At 38.3% G+C, this 18,657-nt stretch overlaps 1 protein-coding gene across 5 annotated transcripts in view; it reads right to left on the bottom strand.

Annotated features, from left to right (window-relative positions):
• Positions 1–18,657, bottom strand: part of LOC109928721 (EMI domain-containing protein 1) — a 308,825-nt gene that overhangs the window by 287,001 nt on the left and 3,167 nt on the right. For all 5 annotated transcript variants that reach the window (XM_048611521.1, XM_048611520.1, XM_048611524.1 and 2 more), the window contains exons 2-3: positions 15,320–15,436; positions 14,046–14,149 (exon numbers count right to left, since the gene is read on the bottom strand). In XM_048611521.1, coding sequence (XP_048467478.1) covers positions 14,046–14,149; positions 15,320–15,436 — 221 coding nt within the window. The remainder of the gene's footprint in view (positions 1–14,045; positions 14,150–15,319; positions 15,437–18,657) is intronic.

Raw genomic sequence — 18,657 nt, 5'->3', positions numbered from 1 at the left:
ACAGGTAACACTTTCCAGATTACATGACAGGACACTCCTTGATTATATCTCATCAGCACAGATATTGAAAAATTTGGCAGCTGGATGCTGGCTATCTGCCTTTGCATTATGATCTCCCACTCCTGTTAAACTGCTATATTTCACAATTCCAATTAGTTTCTCTGTAAATTGATTTATCTAATAATATGCTTGCAGATAGCATCCAAAGGAAATAATGCCCATTGTGTACACTGCATGTTAATATAGTTTGGCAACTAATGAAATAATTAAAACCTCTTGTTTGACATAAAGTTTAGACAATTCATCGATTTTAATACTAGCCTCCAATTTGCCATAGCACACAAAATATTGTCTCGCAGTCTATTTAGTCAGAGCATTTATACACTAGAGACTTTACATTTGGATTCATTTATTTACTGCTCAATGTTCTACCCATGGTATGCACAATATTTTAGCAACTTGCAAGATTAATATTATTAATGCATTTCCAAACAATAAACGTTAATTTATCAATTTGGTAGAAATTAGCCTACAGGAAAATGTTAAAAATAAATGATTAACACAAGAAAACTTGGGAAGTCTCAGCTGTGGCTCAGTTGGTAGCAGCCTCACCTTGTTTTAGCAGTCTCACCTCAGAGTCAGAAGGTTCTCACTTCAATACCAACTGCATGACTTGAACACAAAAAATCAAGATTGATAATCTGCTGCAATACTGAAGAAGAGCTGCAGCCTCAGAAGTACTGATCTTTGGTGCAAAATGTGAAACTGAAGTCTGTCTATTCACCCAGGTGGATATAATCAAGCTGAGGACACCATTTTGAAGAAGAATAATGGAGTCCATTTGCCTTGCCAATAGTTAGCCCTCAATCAATGCAATAAAATCAGATGACCTGATCAATAGTTTGCTCTTTTGCTATTGTCATCAGATATGAGGACAGGAATCCATTCCACTGGCATCCACTGACATCTGGTGATTACCCTATTAAAAGGTTGTATTTGTGATTCCTTGGAAAAGATTTTAACTTAATTTGATTAAAGGAGACAAGATTTGAATAATGTCAATTTCCCTATCCCACCACTTTCATACCATGCACTAATGCTGTTTCCCTGTGTTGTTGAACTAAGCTTCACAATCCACTTATTTTAGATGGTCAAAGACAGTACTTGGTAGTCTACTGAGCTCTCCATTCCCACAGGCACTATGGAAGTAGACCCTCATCACGGGTAGTCCAGTCTGTGTATGCACATTGTGTAATGTACCCAGTCAGGCCCCAGGTTCGAATGGCAGCAACAATGAGCCCAGATTTAGGGGTCTGTTAGCTCAGTTGACTGGACAGCCAGTTTGCGATGCAGAGTCAACAGCATGGATTCAATTCCTGCACCAGCTGAGCTAACTTCACTTACCATGAAGTCCCACCTTCTCAACCTTGTCCCTTCCCTGAGGAGTGGTGAACATCAGGTTAAACTCATCACCAGTCATCTCTCTCTAATAGGAGTCTGGACTGTGGTGACTTTACTTTTATTTTTATTAGTGCAGATGAAACTGCCCAAGACTTCCAAGTTATGCAATTTAACATATTGCCAAGTGCACTATTTCAATGGTTCAAGAAGGCAGCTCACCACCAGCTTCTCAAGGACAACTAGGGTTGGACAATAAATGCTGACCAGCCAGCATCAACCACATCCCATGAGTGAATACATCTTTTCAAAAAAGCAACGTGACTAGAAGGTCATAATTACACCAGCTACTAAACTTTCTGTTGAATTGGGAAGAGAGGTTCTATTCAGATAATCATTCATTGGGAGTTGATAACTGATATGATAGTGGGCCTTTAACAGGTTGATTCATGAAACATGCTTGGAGATGGATTGGGGCAAAACCAATTGAATCAAATTCACGAGCAGCTTGAGATCTAGGAGATGTTTAACTTCTAAGTCTCGACTACCTACCTCCAGTCAGTGGCCATCATGAAGCCAGCTGGAAATGGCAGTAGTGAGTGGCAGGAGGTGATCAGCTGGAATGAAAGGAATGGTTCTCAACACCCAGATTACATCACAACGAGAGAGTTGGCTGGTGATTGAAGGTTAGGTTTGGGACAGAGACAGGGTGAGGAAAGAGAGCTTGGTGCACAGGTGGCCTAAACCTTTCTCTGCTCCAGGCTTCACAAAGAAAATTAAAAAAATAACTGAGAAACACACTAACTTGGGCCTGTTCCTCTGCCTCAAACTACACTGTATGTTAACATCATCTAATGGCTTTGGGCTAAACTTCAAACTAAAATAGCAATCAGACCTAATTATGCTTCCTCCAAGTGAGAGATATTAAAATCTCCCCTAGAGTCAATAACAAATGGCCAATCTTTCTAAAACCAGTGAGACACCGACTGCAACAATGTAAATAAACAATAAAAATCACAGCCAGCAGAGACATTCCTTTGTAAAACATCGCCACAACCATTAAATGACCTATTTCTCTGTTAGATATGATATAAAAATATGAACTATCAGCAAGTTAATTTTGGATCAATAGATGTGAAGCTGGAAAAGCACAGCAGGACAGACAGCATCTCAGAAGCAGAAAAATCAACGTTTCAGGCCGAAATCCTTCATCAGGATGTTCCTGCTCCTCGAATGCTGTCTGACCTGCTGTGCTTTTCCACCTCCACATTTATTGACTCTGACTTCCAGCATGTGCAGTCCTTACTGTCTCCGATAATGGATCAATATTGAATTTCAAACCCTCTAAATATAAAATAAAAGGCAAAATCTTTTTGAAATTTGTAACTCCGTTTCATTTAATTGTCTAATTTAGTTTTAAGTTACATATTTTGATAAATTTAGAAAACTTATCTTTCTAGGTACATCCTAGGTAACAGCACTGTTAAATGAAAATCATTGCCCTTTTAAGTAGCCTGTTTGAAAACAGAAAAAAAAAATCTGGTAATACTTTTAACCGTCTCAAGCTGCAAATGAAAAGAAATGACTGTACTTAAGCAAATTTCTATCTACATCTTCAACTTATCTTGATCCAATTACCACATTTACTTTAGGATGGCGATTCTAGCAATCAAACTGAAAAGCATATTACAAATGCAGAGCAGCAGATTTGACAGACCTGTTTCCAGTTTGACTGTGGATAGATAACACAGTCAATTTTACAGTGTCTGTAATTACTGAAGTCAGACACAGACACGGATCTCATCAGTATGACACTACAGATGGTTTAAGCCTGTCTGATGGACAAAGACACTAAAGCAGTGTTTCAAATTTTTAAAAAGGAGAAAATGCATACACTAGTACATTGTTGTCTTCACCGTTAAATTTTCAGTGGAATACCACAGCTGTTCAAAATTTATGAGGATAGTAAATTGTGCTCAGTTTTAAAGTGATAGTGAAATGTACAGTAAGCCCTTGCTTTATTGTGATATTTTTCATTATAGCTGTATCAAAGAAAACAACATTGCAAGATTATCTCTTATTATATGCACGATAATACTGGATTTACCCACTATCTGCTGTTACATTTACAGGCAAATTGAGAAGGTATATTCAGTGGTTCACTATGGAAAAAGTCAGTGCAGAAGGTTGACTAGCCGACTACATCTGGATGAATGTTTGCCAGGATTTGTAATTATACGTCTATTAATGAAGGACTGAAATTGGACTACTCAATATCAACTTGACAGATCATAAGAGATAGTAGCAGAAGTAGAAGTAGGCCATTCAGCCCGTCATGTCTGCTCTGCTATTCAGTGAGTTTTATGATTGGACAGGGTAGTTAGCTCAGTTGGCTGAATGCCTGGTTTGTGATTCATAGGGATTCTACAGAGCATGGGTTCAATTCCCATACTAGCTGTGATTACCATGAGTAACCCTCCTTCTCAAACTCTCCCTTTATCTGAGGCATGGTAATTCTCAGGTCAAACTCACCACAAGTTGTCTCTCGCTAGGACTATGACAACTTCACCGTTACATTACTAGGCAAATAAAATTTTCAACTTTGGAACACATTAAGCTTTGTGAATTTTGAGTTTTTTTAACCTTGGTGCATTTTGCATTAAGGTGCATAAGGTGTATCAAGATAATTTCTCTGAAAGAGAACTGGAGGTTTTGTGCTTTTGTCACCTTGCAGTCCGAAGGGTATTGAGAAATTATGAGTGGAGATACCAACAAAGAATGGGTTAATGAGTGAATGAGATATCACAGAAACAAAGCAGCAGCAAAGACAAAGTCCTGGAGAATCCCTCATTTGACTGAAGGAGTCAAGAAGATGAAACAATATAAACTAAAGCACAGTTGAGATTTGAGAGGAAACTGCGCTCACTTAATGGGAGGTCAGACTTCGGTAGGCAAGCAGGAGGCTGGAAGAACACAGCAAACCAGGCAGCATCTGGAGGAAAGGAGTAGTCAACATTTCGGGTATTACCCTTCTTCAGTTCTGAGTTGGATCCGAGGGGAATTACAATGCTGCATAGAAATGAGCTATGGAACAGGATCAGAATTGGATTAGAAAAGGAAGCTGACAAAACCAGGTTTCTCTGAGAGTGCACAACAGTGCCACCAGGACAAAAAGAAACATACATTTTAGTCTGAAGTTCAGCTTTTTCAAATGACAAGGAACGAATGAAAACCACAGCAGTAAGAATATGTCGGCTAATGTCACTCCAACAAAGTTGTGTTTGGAGCTCTAACAGCAGATATTGAGAGATCACAAGCAATGATTAAGTTCAGGAAGTATTTGTCAAGCTGATCAAGATGTTGGATAAGTGTAATAGGTTGAAGTTGAAATAAGATAGCAGACATAGTTAAACCAAAGTGGAAGACTGGGTGTATCTGAAGGGAAAAAGATTTGAAGCTTTTCTCAACAAGAATATTGCTTACTTCATTAGCACAGACAGACAAATGAGAAGCAGATTTCAGCATTTACCAGAGGGTACATCTTTTACCCAAAATAGATTTTCATGATTTTAATTTAATTTGCTTTCATTTCTTTCTCGCAAAATAAACCTGCATTCCCAAGTATTACATTTCATATATAGACAATTTCTTTTCTTACTGCTCTGTTTCTCGTTCTCAACTTTCATTTCCTATTTCTTCTCAGTATTGTTTTTTTTTGCTAAATTATACAAAGGTGCTGCTTACATTTATTTGGCCTTGATTGTTTCTTTCTCCTTCATGCTTATTTTCAGTCCTTTCTCAAAACAATTTCTATCTCATCCTATTTCCTCCTTGTTTTATTTACTCTTTATCCTTCATTACTTTTAACAACGTGTGTAGTTCAAACTGCATGAGTGAAATTTACAGTTACCAGAGTGACTTCTGTTTCGTACAATGATTATAGGACTATCCGCCAGATGACAAAATGGTCAGCGAAGTTCTGTTGTTAGAGTATTCAACTTTTGTTAATTGTAACCACATATTTAAGTAAGCAACATTCTGAAATGTATCACTAGCAGACCTTAACAAGGACTGTGATGGGAAGACTTAAGGCAGGGAGGGATTATATCAGGGAAAATAAACTTATACTTTCTTCCATCATCATCATCATCATCATCATCAAAGGTGGTCTGAACCGTATTTATGCAAACTGACGGGTTACATGTGTTCCTTCATATGTACTGTTCACAAAATAAGTTTCTTTTAAGTTAAAGCTTAACGCAGCATTATATTCGCAGAAATACTTTATTCATTCATGGGAAATGGGCAGCACTGACTAGGCCAGCATTTATTGCCCATCCCTAAGTGCCCTGGGGCGGGTGGTGCTGAGCTAGAATAGGTACTCACACACGGCTTTTAGGAAGGGATTTCTTGGATTTTGACCCAGCAAAGCTGAAGGAATGACAATATTGCTCCAAGTCAGGATGGTGTGTAGTTTAGAGGAGAAATTGCAGGTGGGGAGTGTTCTCATGCATTTGCTGCTGTGTTCTTTCCAGGTGGTAGAGATTGCAGGTTTGTAAGATGCCACGGAAGAAGATTTGGTGAATTACCACAGTGCATCTTGTAGACGGTACGCTCTGCTGACACTGTGTCAGTGGTGAAGAAAGTGAATATCAATCAAGCAGGCTGCTTAACCCTGGATGGTGTCAAACTTTCTCACATGGCCAGTTATATAAATTATTTGCTTTTCTGAACTTCCAACATGACAGTAATTATACATGAAGAGGAATGAGGGCATTGTCTATAAAGCATTTCTGGTAGAAGTTCATTGTCATGCACTTCCTGAAAGCATACTACCCTGTAACTAGACTATCATTTGATCCTGCCAAACAGTAGTTTTATGTCTGTAGCCATTCTGGAATGCCACATTATTGTCTTTGTGTTGGAAACTCCACCTTCCTGCATCAAAATGGTGATGATTTATGATGATTATTATTTCATGGGGTCCATCAATAAATTTTAAGAGAACTTCATTAGTCTTAAAAGTGCACCTGTACATACTTTGATACTGAGTAGTAAGTGTAAGTTTTACTTAATAATTAAGAAATCAAAATCATTTTTCACTAAGTTGATAGATTTTAAACAATCAGAATCATTTGAAAAGTTGTTACAACTGGGGAAAACTCCTCTCTCCTGAATTCTTCGTTGTCAGGAACAAGATGTGTTTCAGACAGACTGTTTTGCAAGCCTTGAAGGTTGTGATGTTCAATAATTAACATGAAGCGTGCCATTGAGTTAGTTTAAATCAGAAGATAAATGTTTATTCACACAATACCTCTTACACACAAGGACAAATATAAAAGTTCTGCAAACAAAACTATTAGCAGAAAATAATAAACCATGTGATCAAATTTCAATCCTTTAAAATGCACACTTTGCAGACCTGGATGTGTTCGGTCTTGTGATTCTTCAGATGAATGGAAGATTGAAGTCTCCAGGTTTTCAGTAGAGGTCATAGTTAAGACTCTGTAGAGACCAATCTTTGCGGGTGAAAAACACATCAGCATCTCTCCTTCTCTCTCCCAATGCCAGAATTAACAAGTTGTTCAGGCACTGTCCAATCGTTCTTTCTGGAGGAATCATCCTTGTTGTCTTATGTCTTCAGACTGATTAGATACGCTCTTTTGTGGAGTATTATACTCAGCTCTCCCCACCAGCTAATTTCAATCAAGTGACAACAGCTTTCAATGTCTCCCATTGCTTGCATAAGGAGTTGGAGCTGGGTGACTGATAAACAGCAGGGAGGGGAGGGTATATGATTCATGATCCAGCAACATGCCAATTCCTCACTGGAACAATTCATTTGATATTCCATCCTCATGGCCCAGACAGTTCTGGAAGCCATATCTGTTTAATCTCTTCCATTACATGGAGGAGAACGGTCAGTAAGGGCCTGGAAAATCTATTTGCATTCTTAAGCAACCTCCTGAGCAGATTGGCTGGGATTTAGTCACTGTGCTCTACATATTGGGGCAGGCAACTTCAGGAGTGATTAATCTCACCAGTGAGAAATCTCGCCAGAACAAGTAACAATTAAATACTTTAGTGTTTCTCACCCAATCAGGAGACTTGCCACTGAGTAGCTCCATCCCCCACTTGAAGCTGACCAGCACATAACCGTGGTTTCCCAGTTGGGAAAAGCAGCCATTTTTCTCATTGCTGGCGAGGTAAATATCAGGGTGACTAGCAAGATGAAGCCCTGAAATGGCTCTTAAAGGACCAATTAAACAGCCTTAAATGGTGGCATGTCATCCATGGATCTTCTTACGTAGAACTTCATTGCTGAGGGGGCAGAGAGGCAGAGGAGTTTCTGAATGTCCTTCCAGGACCAACCCAACCAGTTATCTGCCTCTTCCTGCTGCCCTTGTCACTACCTCGAGGGAAGGGAAAATCACACCCATTGTCTCAGTTTAGAAACCACAAACTCACCTGACTTACCAACAATCATTCTGACAAGGCATAGTACTCAGTATTTTGATGTTTCTTCCTCTTTAAAAAAAATTCAAATTGTCTGCTCCTAATTATCTCTGGAGGCATGATATAACCATCACAAAGAACTAAAATACCTTGGATTACCCTGGAAGGGTAAGGTATCATTCAGGTTTGAGCACCAATTTAGCTGTTTCATCTTGTAACCATGCAGTCCCACAGTCCAAAGATGTGCGGGTTAGGTGCATTGGCCATGGGAAATTGCTTGTAGTGTTCAGTTGTGTGTAAGATCAGTGGATTAGATATGGGTTATAGGGAAAGGGTAGGGGGATGGGGATGGGTGGGATGCTCTTTGGAAGGGCAGTGTGGACTTGTTCGGCCAAATGGTCTGTTTCCACACTGTAGGGATTCTAAGATTCTATGAAGTGGCATTTAATCACTAACAAGATGTTGCTGCCAAGATAAAAGGATGTTCAGCTTATTACACACATAGGTAATAATTATGTGTGTAATTATTTCTGTATGAATTTCAGTGCCATCTCATGCAGCGTAGATGTGGGTTTTCCCCTCGAATTGGCATTTTGCAAATTATCCTGATGAGAAAACCTGTCTTTTTTTCAGCAATATTATAGCTCTATACTCATGACTAATTTGAAAGTTGCAAATTTACGTTTTACCAAGTGTAAAGAAGTTTTAAGCATTCACATTTTCAGTGGACCTATTTTTGGTTTAAATATTCATTCCTCATGTTTACTTTTCTACGTTTTACCCATTCTTTAGATGAGTAAGATGAATTAGATTGGACCAAAGATGTGCAGGTTAGGTGGATGGGCCATGGTGAAATTGTCCGTAGTGTTCAGGGATGTGTAGGGTAGGTGGATAGGCCATGAGAATTGTGATAGGGTAGAGGCTGGATTACAGTGGGATGCTCTCTGGAGGGTTGGTGTGGACCCGATGAGCCAAATAGCCTCCTTCCATGCTGTGAGGGTTCTATGATTCTATGATTAATAAATTCTTCCACTATTTTCGCTTAGAAATCCTATACATAGTGATAAAATCAGATTTAAAAAATTGCAGCCAAGGCCCACAGTGCATGTATTTATTTTTGGTATTAGTAAGTGGGAGCCATTGTATATCTGTCTGTAAAGGCCTGAGGGGTTTAGTAGGTAGACATACCACAACCTCCACTCGAAATGATGATGTCTTGTGGACAGAATAGCTTGGGATCTCAAAGGAATGAGACCTAACATCTGGTCCTCCTCAAGGTCTCTGGATATTTTCCGATTCAACCTGATAAGAGATGCTACTTTATACCCTGCAGCAGATGGGATTTGAACCTTTGTCTCCTAGCTCAGTGGCAGGGACATTACCACTGCAGCACAAGAGCCCTGTAACACAAAGTCTCTAGATTTTTTTAAAATCAACCTGTTCAGAGATGTTATGCCATTCCTCTGGAGCGGGTGGGAATTGAACCGAGGCCTCATGGTTCAGAGCTAGAGACTCTACCACTACGCAACAGCCCTCAAAGATTAACATTACTGCTAAGTAACTGTATTTGGAAACTTTGTTAGTAAGCGTTTAGTACTGTCATGATCCACATGGAGATCCATAAAACAAAGTTGTCAAATATACTGACTGATCTCCCAAAGTAAAGATATTACTGCGCAAGATTTCAACACATTAGTTTTAAACACAATAACTGTCTTTTATTATATTGCCAGTATATTACAAGTATTCTACACCCATTTAACAAAAGCAATATTTTATGGTTCAATTTATTCAGATTAAAATTCAGACTGTAAAACATGAGCAGTCTGATGATTCTATCAAACAGCATCCATCCTCCTCCCAGCAAATTTTTGAAGGAATAGAAAGAAAAAACCTTTGATTTTCTTTCTAACTAAAACTACCTCAAAAATAAATTTCACTGATTCCTCCTGATCATTGCCACTGTGTATCAGTTCCGAATTCCTCAACATTTGGTATGGACTTACAGCAATCCACATTCTACCAATTTTAACATCATAAATCACAGAGTACTTTATTTGGCAAACATAAAATTTATTTCTCTTTCTCTCACCCTCATCCCAACTTTTTCTTAGTTTAGTCAACAGGATAGTCTGGCTACCTGATGCCAGCTCTGGACTATTGACTTTGAGAGCTAGTTTCTTGGAGATATACATGTGCATTTCAGTGACAATGATCTTTCAATGCTCCCTGTATTAAGTACAACCTTGTAATAACACAGCTGAGGTATTAATTTCAAGTATATAGAAGGGATGAAGACAAGAAATCCATGTCTGCCAATAGGGGACATTATCCATGGGTACCATTTTGCTTAGAAACAACAAGGCCTCTGATCCAGTACAATGTTTCCCATTCACTGTAGCAGTTTGACCTATTGGTGATTATCACCATGGCTTTAATATTTAATAACCATTGGAAGTTAAAATCTGTGGTGAGTATTTTCATATAAATACTTGAGGAACAATCTATTGCAAGACCTAAACTTGCAATATCCTTTTAGTATTAATTCAAACATTTCTCATCCAGGTGAACATGCAATTTCTGGTTTGGGACATGACATAAAACTGACCACATTCTGTCGACAACAATATTGCAGTCCTCAAACCAAGCTGGCTTCAAATGAGCCATATGGAGACTGTGCTTTAATGCTTCAGATTGAACAGCTGTAGTTGGTGTGTTGGGTCACCAAACAAATCTTGCTTTCTCAGTAGAGTTTGTGCTTGATCCAGCCCAGACTAGCCACTTGACAATCTCTCTCTGCTGACTTGTAGAGTTCTGTGTTAAGAGTTGCAAACATTGCCAACTCAGTTACGAGTGTGCAGCAATTATCATAGGGCTTCGGGTAATGGGGCCAAAACCACTAAACTGCTCGCAATTCAGCCCAGTTGGAATTTGCAGTCAGTGGGGTCAAGAGAATGATTGGTGTCGGAAATAAAAACTGATGCAGTGGGAGAGAATGAACTTCAGCTCACAAAATGTTCAAGTTACAACTGGTGTGCAAATTGACAAGTAGCTAAATACCTTTTCAAATTTGAAATTGGCTTTTGTCCAGAAATGTAATTCTGGGTTTTACATTTTAATTCCATGCAGCTGACTAAACGTACACTATTACTGACTGAATATTCTAAAGTTTGACAGCTTCCCATCAGTTGTAGTAAGAAAAGCAATATAAAAGTCAGTAGCCTCCCAAAAAAAACTAACTAGGCTTCACACTGGACTCTTCAGACAACACAAATAAATAAAATTCAACATATCAGAACATGTAAGTGCAATATGAAAAACTCAAATAAGGAAATATAATTATTTTGTCGAGAATCAAATTATCTGTTAAGAAGCGCACTATAGCAATGTTAATATATGTTAATTGCATTTTAACAGTAAGTGCAGAATTTGAAGTTAAACATCTGCTTTGCTATTTCTACAATATAATTTTTTTTAACTATGTTTTTACTGCAGTTTGAATCTCCCAAATGAAGGCTTTCAGCTCTTGCCAGGTTACTGTTTAGTGTAACCTCTGGTGTCATGTGCAGATACTCATTGTGCATGGATTACTTAGGATTGCAGACACATCAAGTATCAATCTGACCCCTTCAATGTCCAACGTCCATGACTAGCACTGCATAGTGACCATTAGTGTGTAACCTGTTCATAACCTAGGAATTCACAGCATTATTGTAACAGCCTAATGATCTCATCCACAGTAGGGAGAGAATGTGCCTAATTTGTACAACTTAACCAATTAAGTCAGTGAATATGACAGATATCGAAGAAAATACTTTTAAGTTTGTGTATATATTTTAAATCCTGAAACTGAGTCACAAACAAACCAAAACATGTCCAGTCACTAATAGCTTGGTCAGATACTCTGGATGTTTAATGTAGTTTACATTAGATTAATTGATATGAAACTTCAATATTTGAGTATATGACCTAGACTAAGAGCTAGTCCCAATTTCAGAAATGCACAGACTTCAGGCAATGCATCTGCTTTGCAAACTTTCCTGTTTATTTTGATAGCTTTCTGAACTCTAGTTAATAAAGCAAACTGTGCCGATAAAGGGAAAATAATGGTTATAAAAACACACAGATTTCTAAGGATAGATCTGCTACACAAATCTTTACTTAAGAAAACAGATTTATATCAAATAAATTTCAAAAACAGTTTCAAGTGAACATGAATCCATATAGATACCTTTCCTTCTGACCCAGATTTAAGGTTCAAGTGTGAACAAATTGACTCATCTTGCAAAAGCACATCTGATTTTCTGTATGTTTTCAAAGGGAGCAGCCAAAAATTAAGAGCAGGAAAATTTGTTGTTTAATATTCTGATAGTAAGTGAAAAACCATTACTGCAAACTGAGGCAATGAATGCCCAAAGGTTATAATTATACAATTATAATCAGGCAATTTAACAGCACTCTATGGTGCAATGAAACAATGCACTGGATGTATTCCCCATTATAGAGAAAGAATGTTATCAAAGCGTTATAATGAATGCATTTTGCAGACTGTAGTAAGAGATCAATTTTAACTAATTTGAAAAAAAATACATAAAGATGGCCCCAAATGTGTCCAGTGAAAGAAATGAGGTTGACATTTAATTACAACCAAATGAATAAATGTGCAAACTAGACATTTATCACAAAAATTGAAAGGTTCTAATTTCAATGACAAATATAATTGAGAAAGATTATAGGTGGAATGCCTTGAAGAAACAATAGTGCATTGCAATATATTTAGACAAACATTTCATTCATGGAATTAAAGGTATAGTCAAAATGTGTATATGTTTACTCACACATACATTACTCGCATACAATTATAGTCAGCACATGCATATGTTAACATATACACATACATGTATCTATGCATTTGCTTTCATAAATTAAATATTTTTCAAGTAAATTGGGTGAATTTTGGGTTTAGTGGCAAGTGACAATGTTCATCACGTTGAAAAAAGCTGCTCGCAAAGATACAGGGATTGCTAAAGCATGCATTTCCCTTTCCCAATGACAGGGTAAATCTAATATCAAGTCAAGGGGATGTCCATGTATACAGCAACAGGAATGCCATTCACTAGGCTAATTATCCAGTCACAATGGAGTATTCTCTCAGACAGTACATCAGGAAGTAAAGCCATTGAAACCCTTATAAATTTTTAAAAACTAATAGCTAGTAAAATAAGTGATTTGGACAAATGAATCAGACTAAAGTAGGAATTTTTTTAATTAAAAGCATTATTTTATAATTGTCAAATTTATCATAAAACAGAAATTTGTCATTTAATGTGGAAAATTATTCTTTCAGGATCTGTGATATTTTTCAGTACTAATTATGAACCATGCTAAAAACTCAATTGCCTCTCATTCAACAAGATGCAACCACTTTTTTTCCCAAGTGAGACTAAGAGAATAGGAGTGGAAGTTTTTGTCAGCCTAGTGATTTCTAATTGTTTACAGTGTTACAGGTCTCCAATAGCACAGCCTCTGGAGAAAGGTAAAACCACTGTCAGCAACCTCTGGACTCCCCTTTGGCTGGGCATATAGACTCCTGAAACTAATGTTAGTTTTAGTGGAGTAAAATCTGCAGAATCAAAGCCACTCTGGTTCATTCTAATTAGATCATTTCACAGCAAATAACCATAACTCTGGCAATACAGAGTTGTTTCAAGACAAGGAAGAAAGGTTAGAACAAAACGTTCCAAATCAAATTAGAAGAGTGATTCAAGACTACAAAGGTATTTCTTTACATTTTCAAAACATTGTGCAAATTCTGCTTGTCTTGTATAATGCATTATAAAAAATGAAGCTACTGTCTATAAACTTTCTTGAAACCTGAAACTTGTTTGCATCTGTATACAACAGGCCTGCTAACTTTCTCACCAGAACTGAGGTGGCACCCAAAAATCTACCCAAATAAGGTGACAACATTTTAAAAGCTAACTTTCATCCAGTATTACCTGAATACGCACACGTTTTTACTGCTTTGTTCAAGAACTAATTTGTTTTATTTGACAATTTGATATGCTATTAAAATGTCACTTTAGACAGGAGGTATTATAATGTATTGGTTGGCTTACTCAGCGGCAAGCAATGCACAGAGGCAAATGTCATTCTGTAACATGTTCAACAGCATGTGACATGAGTCTCACCTTCTTCACAACTGCTGCCTCTGAACCCGACACAACATTTCCATTCTATCGCTGTCACCGTTTTGTAAGTCAGTCTGTAAGTTGGTCGGATCATCGCCCTGTAACTGAAAAATGCAAAACTGATCTGTAAAGTCAGAACTGAGAACTGAGAAGCTGCTCTGGAGCACAGAAGTGGCACTGAGGAAGTGGGTCACACACTCACCATCCTACAGCCCTGTCCATGCATATAAAATCCACACAATCAGACCATGGTAAATGAGCATGAGTTTCTAAAACCCCAACTTCAGTTCAACTGATTGCGTTCATTTAGCGTCTTTAAAGCAGTAAAATGTCCCAGGCCCTTTACAGGATTACAGTCAGGTAATATTTGGCACTGAGCCACACAGGTTTGGCCAGAGAGTGTCTCTTGAGAAACTACTTTATGGAACACCAAGAGGTAGCAAGGCAAAAAGGTTTAGAGAGGGAATTTCAGAGGTCTGAGATTAAATGAATGGCTAGATCAATTTGAACTAGTTCTCCTTTCACATAAATAAGTTTGTTGGTTTACAATCAGTCTCATCATAATTTTAATCAGCCTTACTATCTCTGACTCTTCCAGCATCAATATCGTGGAGATTGCCATTGATCCAAAACTCAAAAAGGACCAGCCACATAAATGCCATGGCAAGTAAAGCAGGCTGGATATTCTACGGCTTATCTCCTGACACCCCAAAGCCTCTCAACCACCATATAGCACAAAACAGGAGAGTACCAATGTAAATTATGGCAGTTATACAGTCATAGAGTTATATAGCATGAAAACAGACCCTTCAGTTCAACTCGTCCATGCCAACCAGATATCCTAAACTGATCTACTCCCGATTAGCCAGCATTTGGCCCATTTACTTCTCAATCCTTCCTATTCATCCAGGTGCCTTTTTAATGTTGTAATTGTACCTGCCTCCACCACATCCTCTGGCACCTTGCACCACCATCTAGGTCCCTTTTAAACCTTTCCCGCCTCACCTTAAAGCTATGCCCTCTAGTTTTGGACTCCCCTACCCTGGGAAAAAGACTTTGGCTATTCACCCTATCCATTCCCCTCATGATTTTTATGAACCTCTATAAATTCACCCCTCAGCTAGTTCTCAGTTAATCTGATAGTGAGCATAATTCTATAACAGATAAAGAAGTGACCATGATCAGCTACATTGCACAGCAGGGTTATCAATGCCACTGAAAACAGTAAATTGGTCAGATTGACATGTCAAACAATGTAGGTAATGCATTCTCACCTAATACCACCAGGGCAGCCCATTGGCCATCTGCAGCTCTGATAAACCCTCTGCACGTATGTTCCATTCTGCACTTGGCAGGACACTGTTTTTGTGACAGTGAACGGACACCAATTCCTTAAACAAAAGAAGGAATAAGTTGATTTACAGGGAAATGGTTAAAACTGAATGATTAACCAATTAACTTTACAAAAAAAAAAATGATTAAAAAGTAAAAGGTGTCCTGACACTCCAAGAACTTTAATGGTTTAAGAAGCCAGCTCACACCACCTTTTCAAAGGCAATTACAGATTGGCAAGAAATGCTGACCTGGCCAGTGACTCCCACACCCATGAATGAATATAAACAAAAGCAGGAATCTGTTTCCAGTGCCAAGTATCCATAAGTGTTCTTCCAGTAGACGTTGTTGATAGCAATCAAGTATGGGGCCCTAATTGATGAGTCGCTGTGCTTTCTGCATTATCATCATCAACCAGTAGGAGATCAACTTCCTCAACAAATGCTGTAAATGAGACCTAGATGCTATGTAAAGCACAACACTTTGAGCACTTTAAAAGAGCAAAGTGTGTTTGCTCTTGACCACTGTTTCATTGTTGCTCAGACAATTACTCATGTCCTATAGTGGAACATTCCCTGTATTTTCTGTTTGTTCAAATTTTGCTTGCTCCAGTGATTATTTGTTTTTAACTGTAGCTATTGTACTGGCAATTTTATGATAGAAATGTTTGCATTTTGGCATAATTCTAGCAGCAAGTGCTCATTAAGCAACAATTATTGGGGAAAATGACATGCAGTTACATGATAAATTCATTTAGTGCTTTCTTAAAAACACCTCACACAGAAATGATTTGTTTTAGATGCGGTGACTATACTGCAGTTAGTGTACAAACAGCAGGATCCCACAAAGGAATGACTAGTTCATCTTTTTGTTTTGGCTGTTGCTCTGTAAGGAAGAAATATTGAGAACTGCACAAAAATACTTCACTGCTCTTTTTGAAGCTTTCAATGATTTGTTCAAATCTGGAATGGGACTTGAATCCACAACCTTCTGACCCAGAGGTTACTCACTGAGCAAGTTGACACGTGGCACTCCCTCTGGAATGAATACTCGTCATACACTCTGAAAAGGTGAGAGCTCTTTCACATTGTGCCAGGCACTAGTACAACAACAGGAGCAGACATGGTGTGAATGGAGTTTGATCATGCTTGTTACTGGAGAGAGTCCAACCCTCCTTGGGGTTAGCAGACTGGCGCCAATCATGAATTTGATTTGTGTGGCCTGGGAAAGAAGCCATTTATCCAAATGCACTGATTTCCTCCAAAACTCTCAGACATGGGGACTGTGGGTACTCTAATTTCCAAACAAAACTCAATATGCTGCTCTTTTTGCAATATTTCTATGTTGGACACCCCACTTCTCCCAAATATCAACCACATAACAGAAGAGATGAACTGCAAAAATAACAGTTCTTTTATAAAAGTACATAGTATCCTGCTTGGCTACCACATTTCCCTACAAAGCAACTGTGCCAATATTTCAACAGTAATTATCTAGCTCAAGTGATTTGGGACATCCTGTGAATAGGAAATGCTATATAAATGCAAGTTCTTTATATGAATTCTATTTATACTAGCTATTTTTGGAATGAAGATCATTGTGCAATAAATGTGGCTTTCAGACCAGTGCTAGTGATTTATCCGGCCTGTGAGCTTTCACAAAAAAAAAAGCTACCTCCTCCTGCTTTGCTAAGCCTCAAATGTAAAGGAAGTTTTCCATTCAACTGGTCATTCTTCATATAAAATATAACAGAGTCGAATAGCTTTCTGACGCTGAAGGTATTGTAATAAAACCCTGTCCTAACTCAACTAGACACTTGCAATTGCATACTCAGGAGGTCCCCAGATAGGAATGAGGGTGACTGATAACAACAACTAGGATTAATTTAGTGGCTTCAAGCCAATATGACATGCTGAGCTATTTCACAAGTCTATTATACAGCAACATTTGATGCAGAGCCACGTAAAGAGATGTTATGGCAAAATGCCAAACACTTAGTGAAACAGTTCAGTTTGTAGATGCGTTTGAAAGGATGAAAGTGAGGTAGAGAGGTGGAAAGGTAGAGCCAACTGAAGTCACAGCCACAAATGGGGCAACAATTAAAACTCAGGGATATTGAAGGGGCCAAAGGCAGAGGGCTGTAGGTTTGGGTGAGACCACAAAGAGGTTTGAAAATAAGGATTAGAATTTTATAATCAAGGTATTGCTTAACTATAAGCGAGTGTAGACAGCCAGCAGATAGCAAAGTTGTGATGGTTGAACAAGACTTGATGTGCGTAAGGACCCAGGCCTGGCTCATCCTAGTGGAATAGCCCATTTTCCTAAGCCAGAGGCACTGAGGCAATTTAAATTTGCCAGCTGCTACTGTGGTTTAAATCAGTGAGCTCAACATCAACTACAAAAGAGCTTAGCCTTGTCATATCTCAAAAACTTTCTTTTCTCTCTGATTCACACAAAAAAAATACACAGATCAGTTAAACCCATCCGAAGTAACACAACGTTGGCAGCAGTAAAATCTCCAGCTGAACTGGGAACATGGTAACACTGACCAAAGCACCCACAAACCCAAGATCATCTTCCCCCTCACCTGCAGATGCTAACCATACTGAAAAAAAAACATTGTTTGACTAATTAAGTCCCCTCAAAAATACAAACAAGCAGAATGGGAAGTGGGACAAAACTGACGTTATCACTTTAAACTTTAAGAAAACGATCAAGACTTAAACACATATGAATAATAATAAGGCAGAAACAGGATGTAACCACTGTGTGAATAGAAATAGGAAGTCACGGTTTTCAGAAAATCAACACTGAAGTTCTGGATAACTCAATAATTCTGATTCTTGGGGTATGCAGTGGGATTTCACTCCCCTCATCTTCTGTTTCGTTTGTAGCAATCTTTTAGCACTGCCCCGTTAAAAGAATGTAATTGTGCATTTCCAGAAGTTATGCCACCTAATTTATCCTGGCTGTTTCAGTCTATGAAAGACGTAAACGCAGAGACAGCTGAAGGCTTCTCATAGTGTTCCAATAAATCAACCCATAAATAGTTCAGATTTTGACTTCATATTACTTGAAACAAACGTCAAAGTTGCCCCTTCCATTCACTTTTGATACATTAGTCAACAGACGAAAACAAATTCAACGCCCTGACGACTAAACACCAATGCTGAGACTGTGTCAGAGATAGTAGGAACTGCAGATGCTGGAGAATCTGAGATAACAAGGTGTAGAGCTGGATGAACACAACAGGCCAAGCAGCATCAGAGGAGCAGGAAGT

Source organism: Rhincodon typus, chromosome 24, assembly GCF_021869965.1.
Source record: "Rhincodon typus isolate 14 chromosome 24, sRhiTyp1.1, whole genome shotgun sequence".
NCBI lineage: Eukaryota > Metazoa > Chordata > Chondrichthyes > Orectolobiformes > Rhincodontidae > Rhincodon > Rhincodon typus.
The sequence above is the reverse complement of the archived record's forward strand: the minus strand, read 5'-3'. Positions and strand labels throughout refer to the sequence as shown.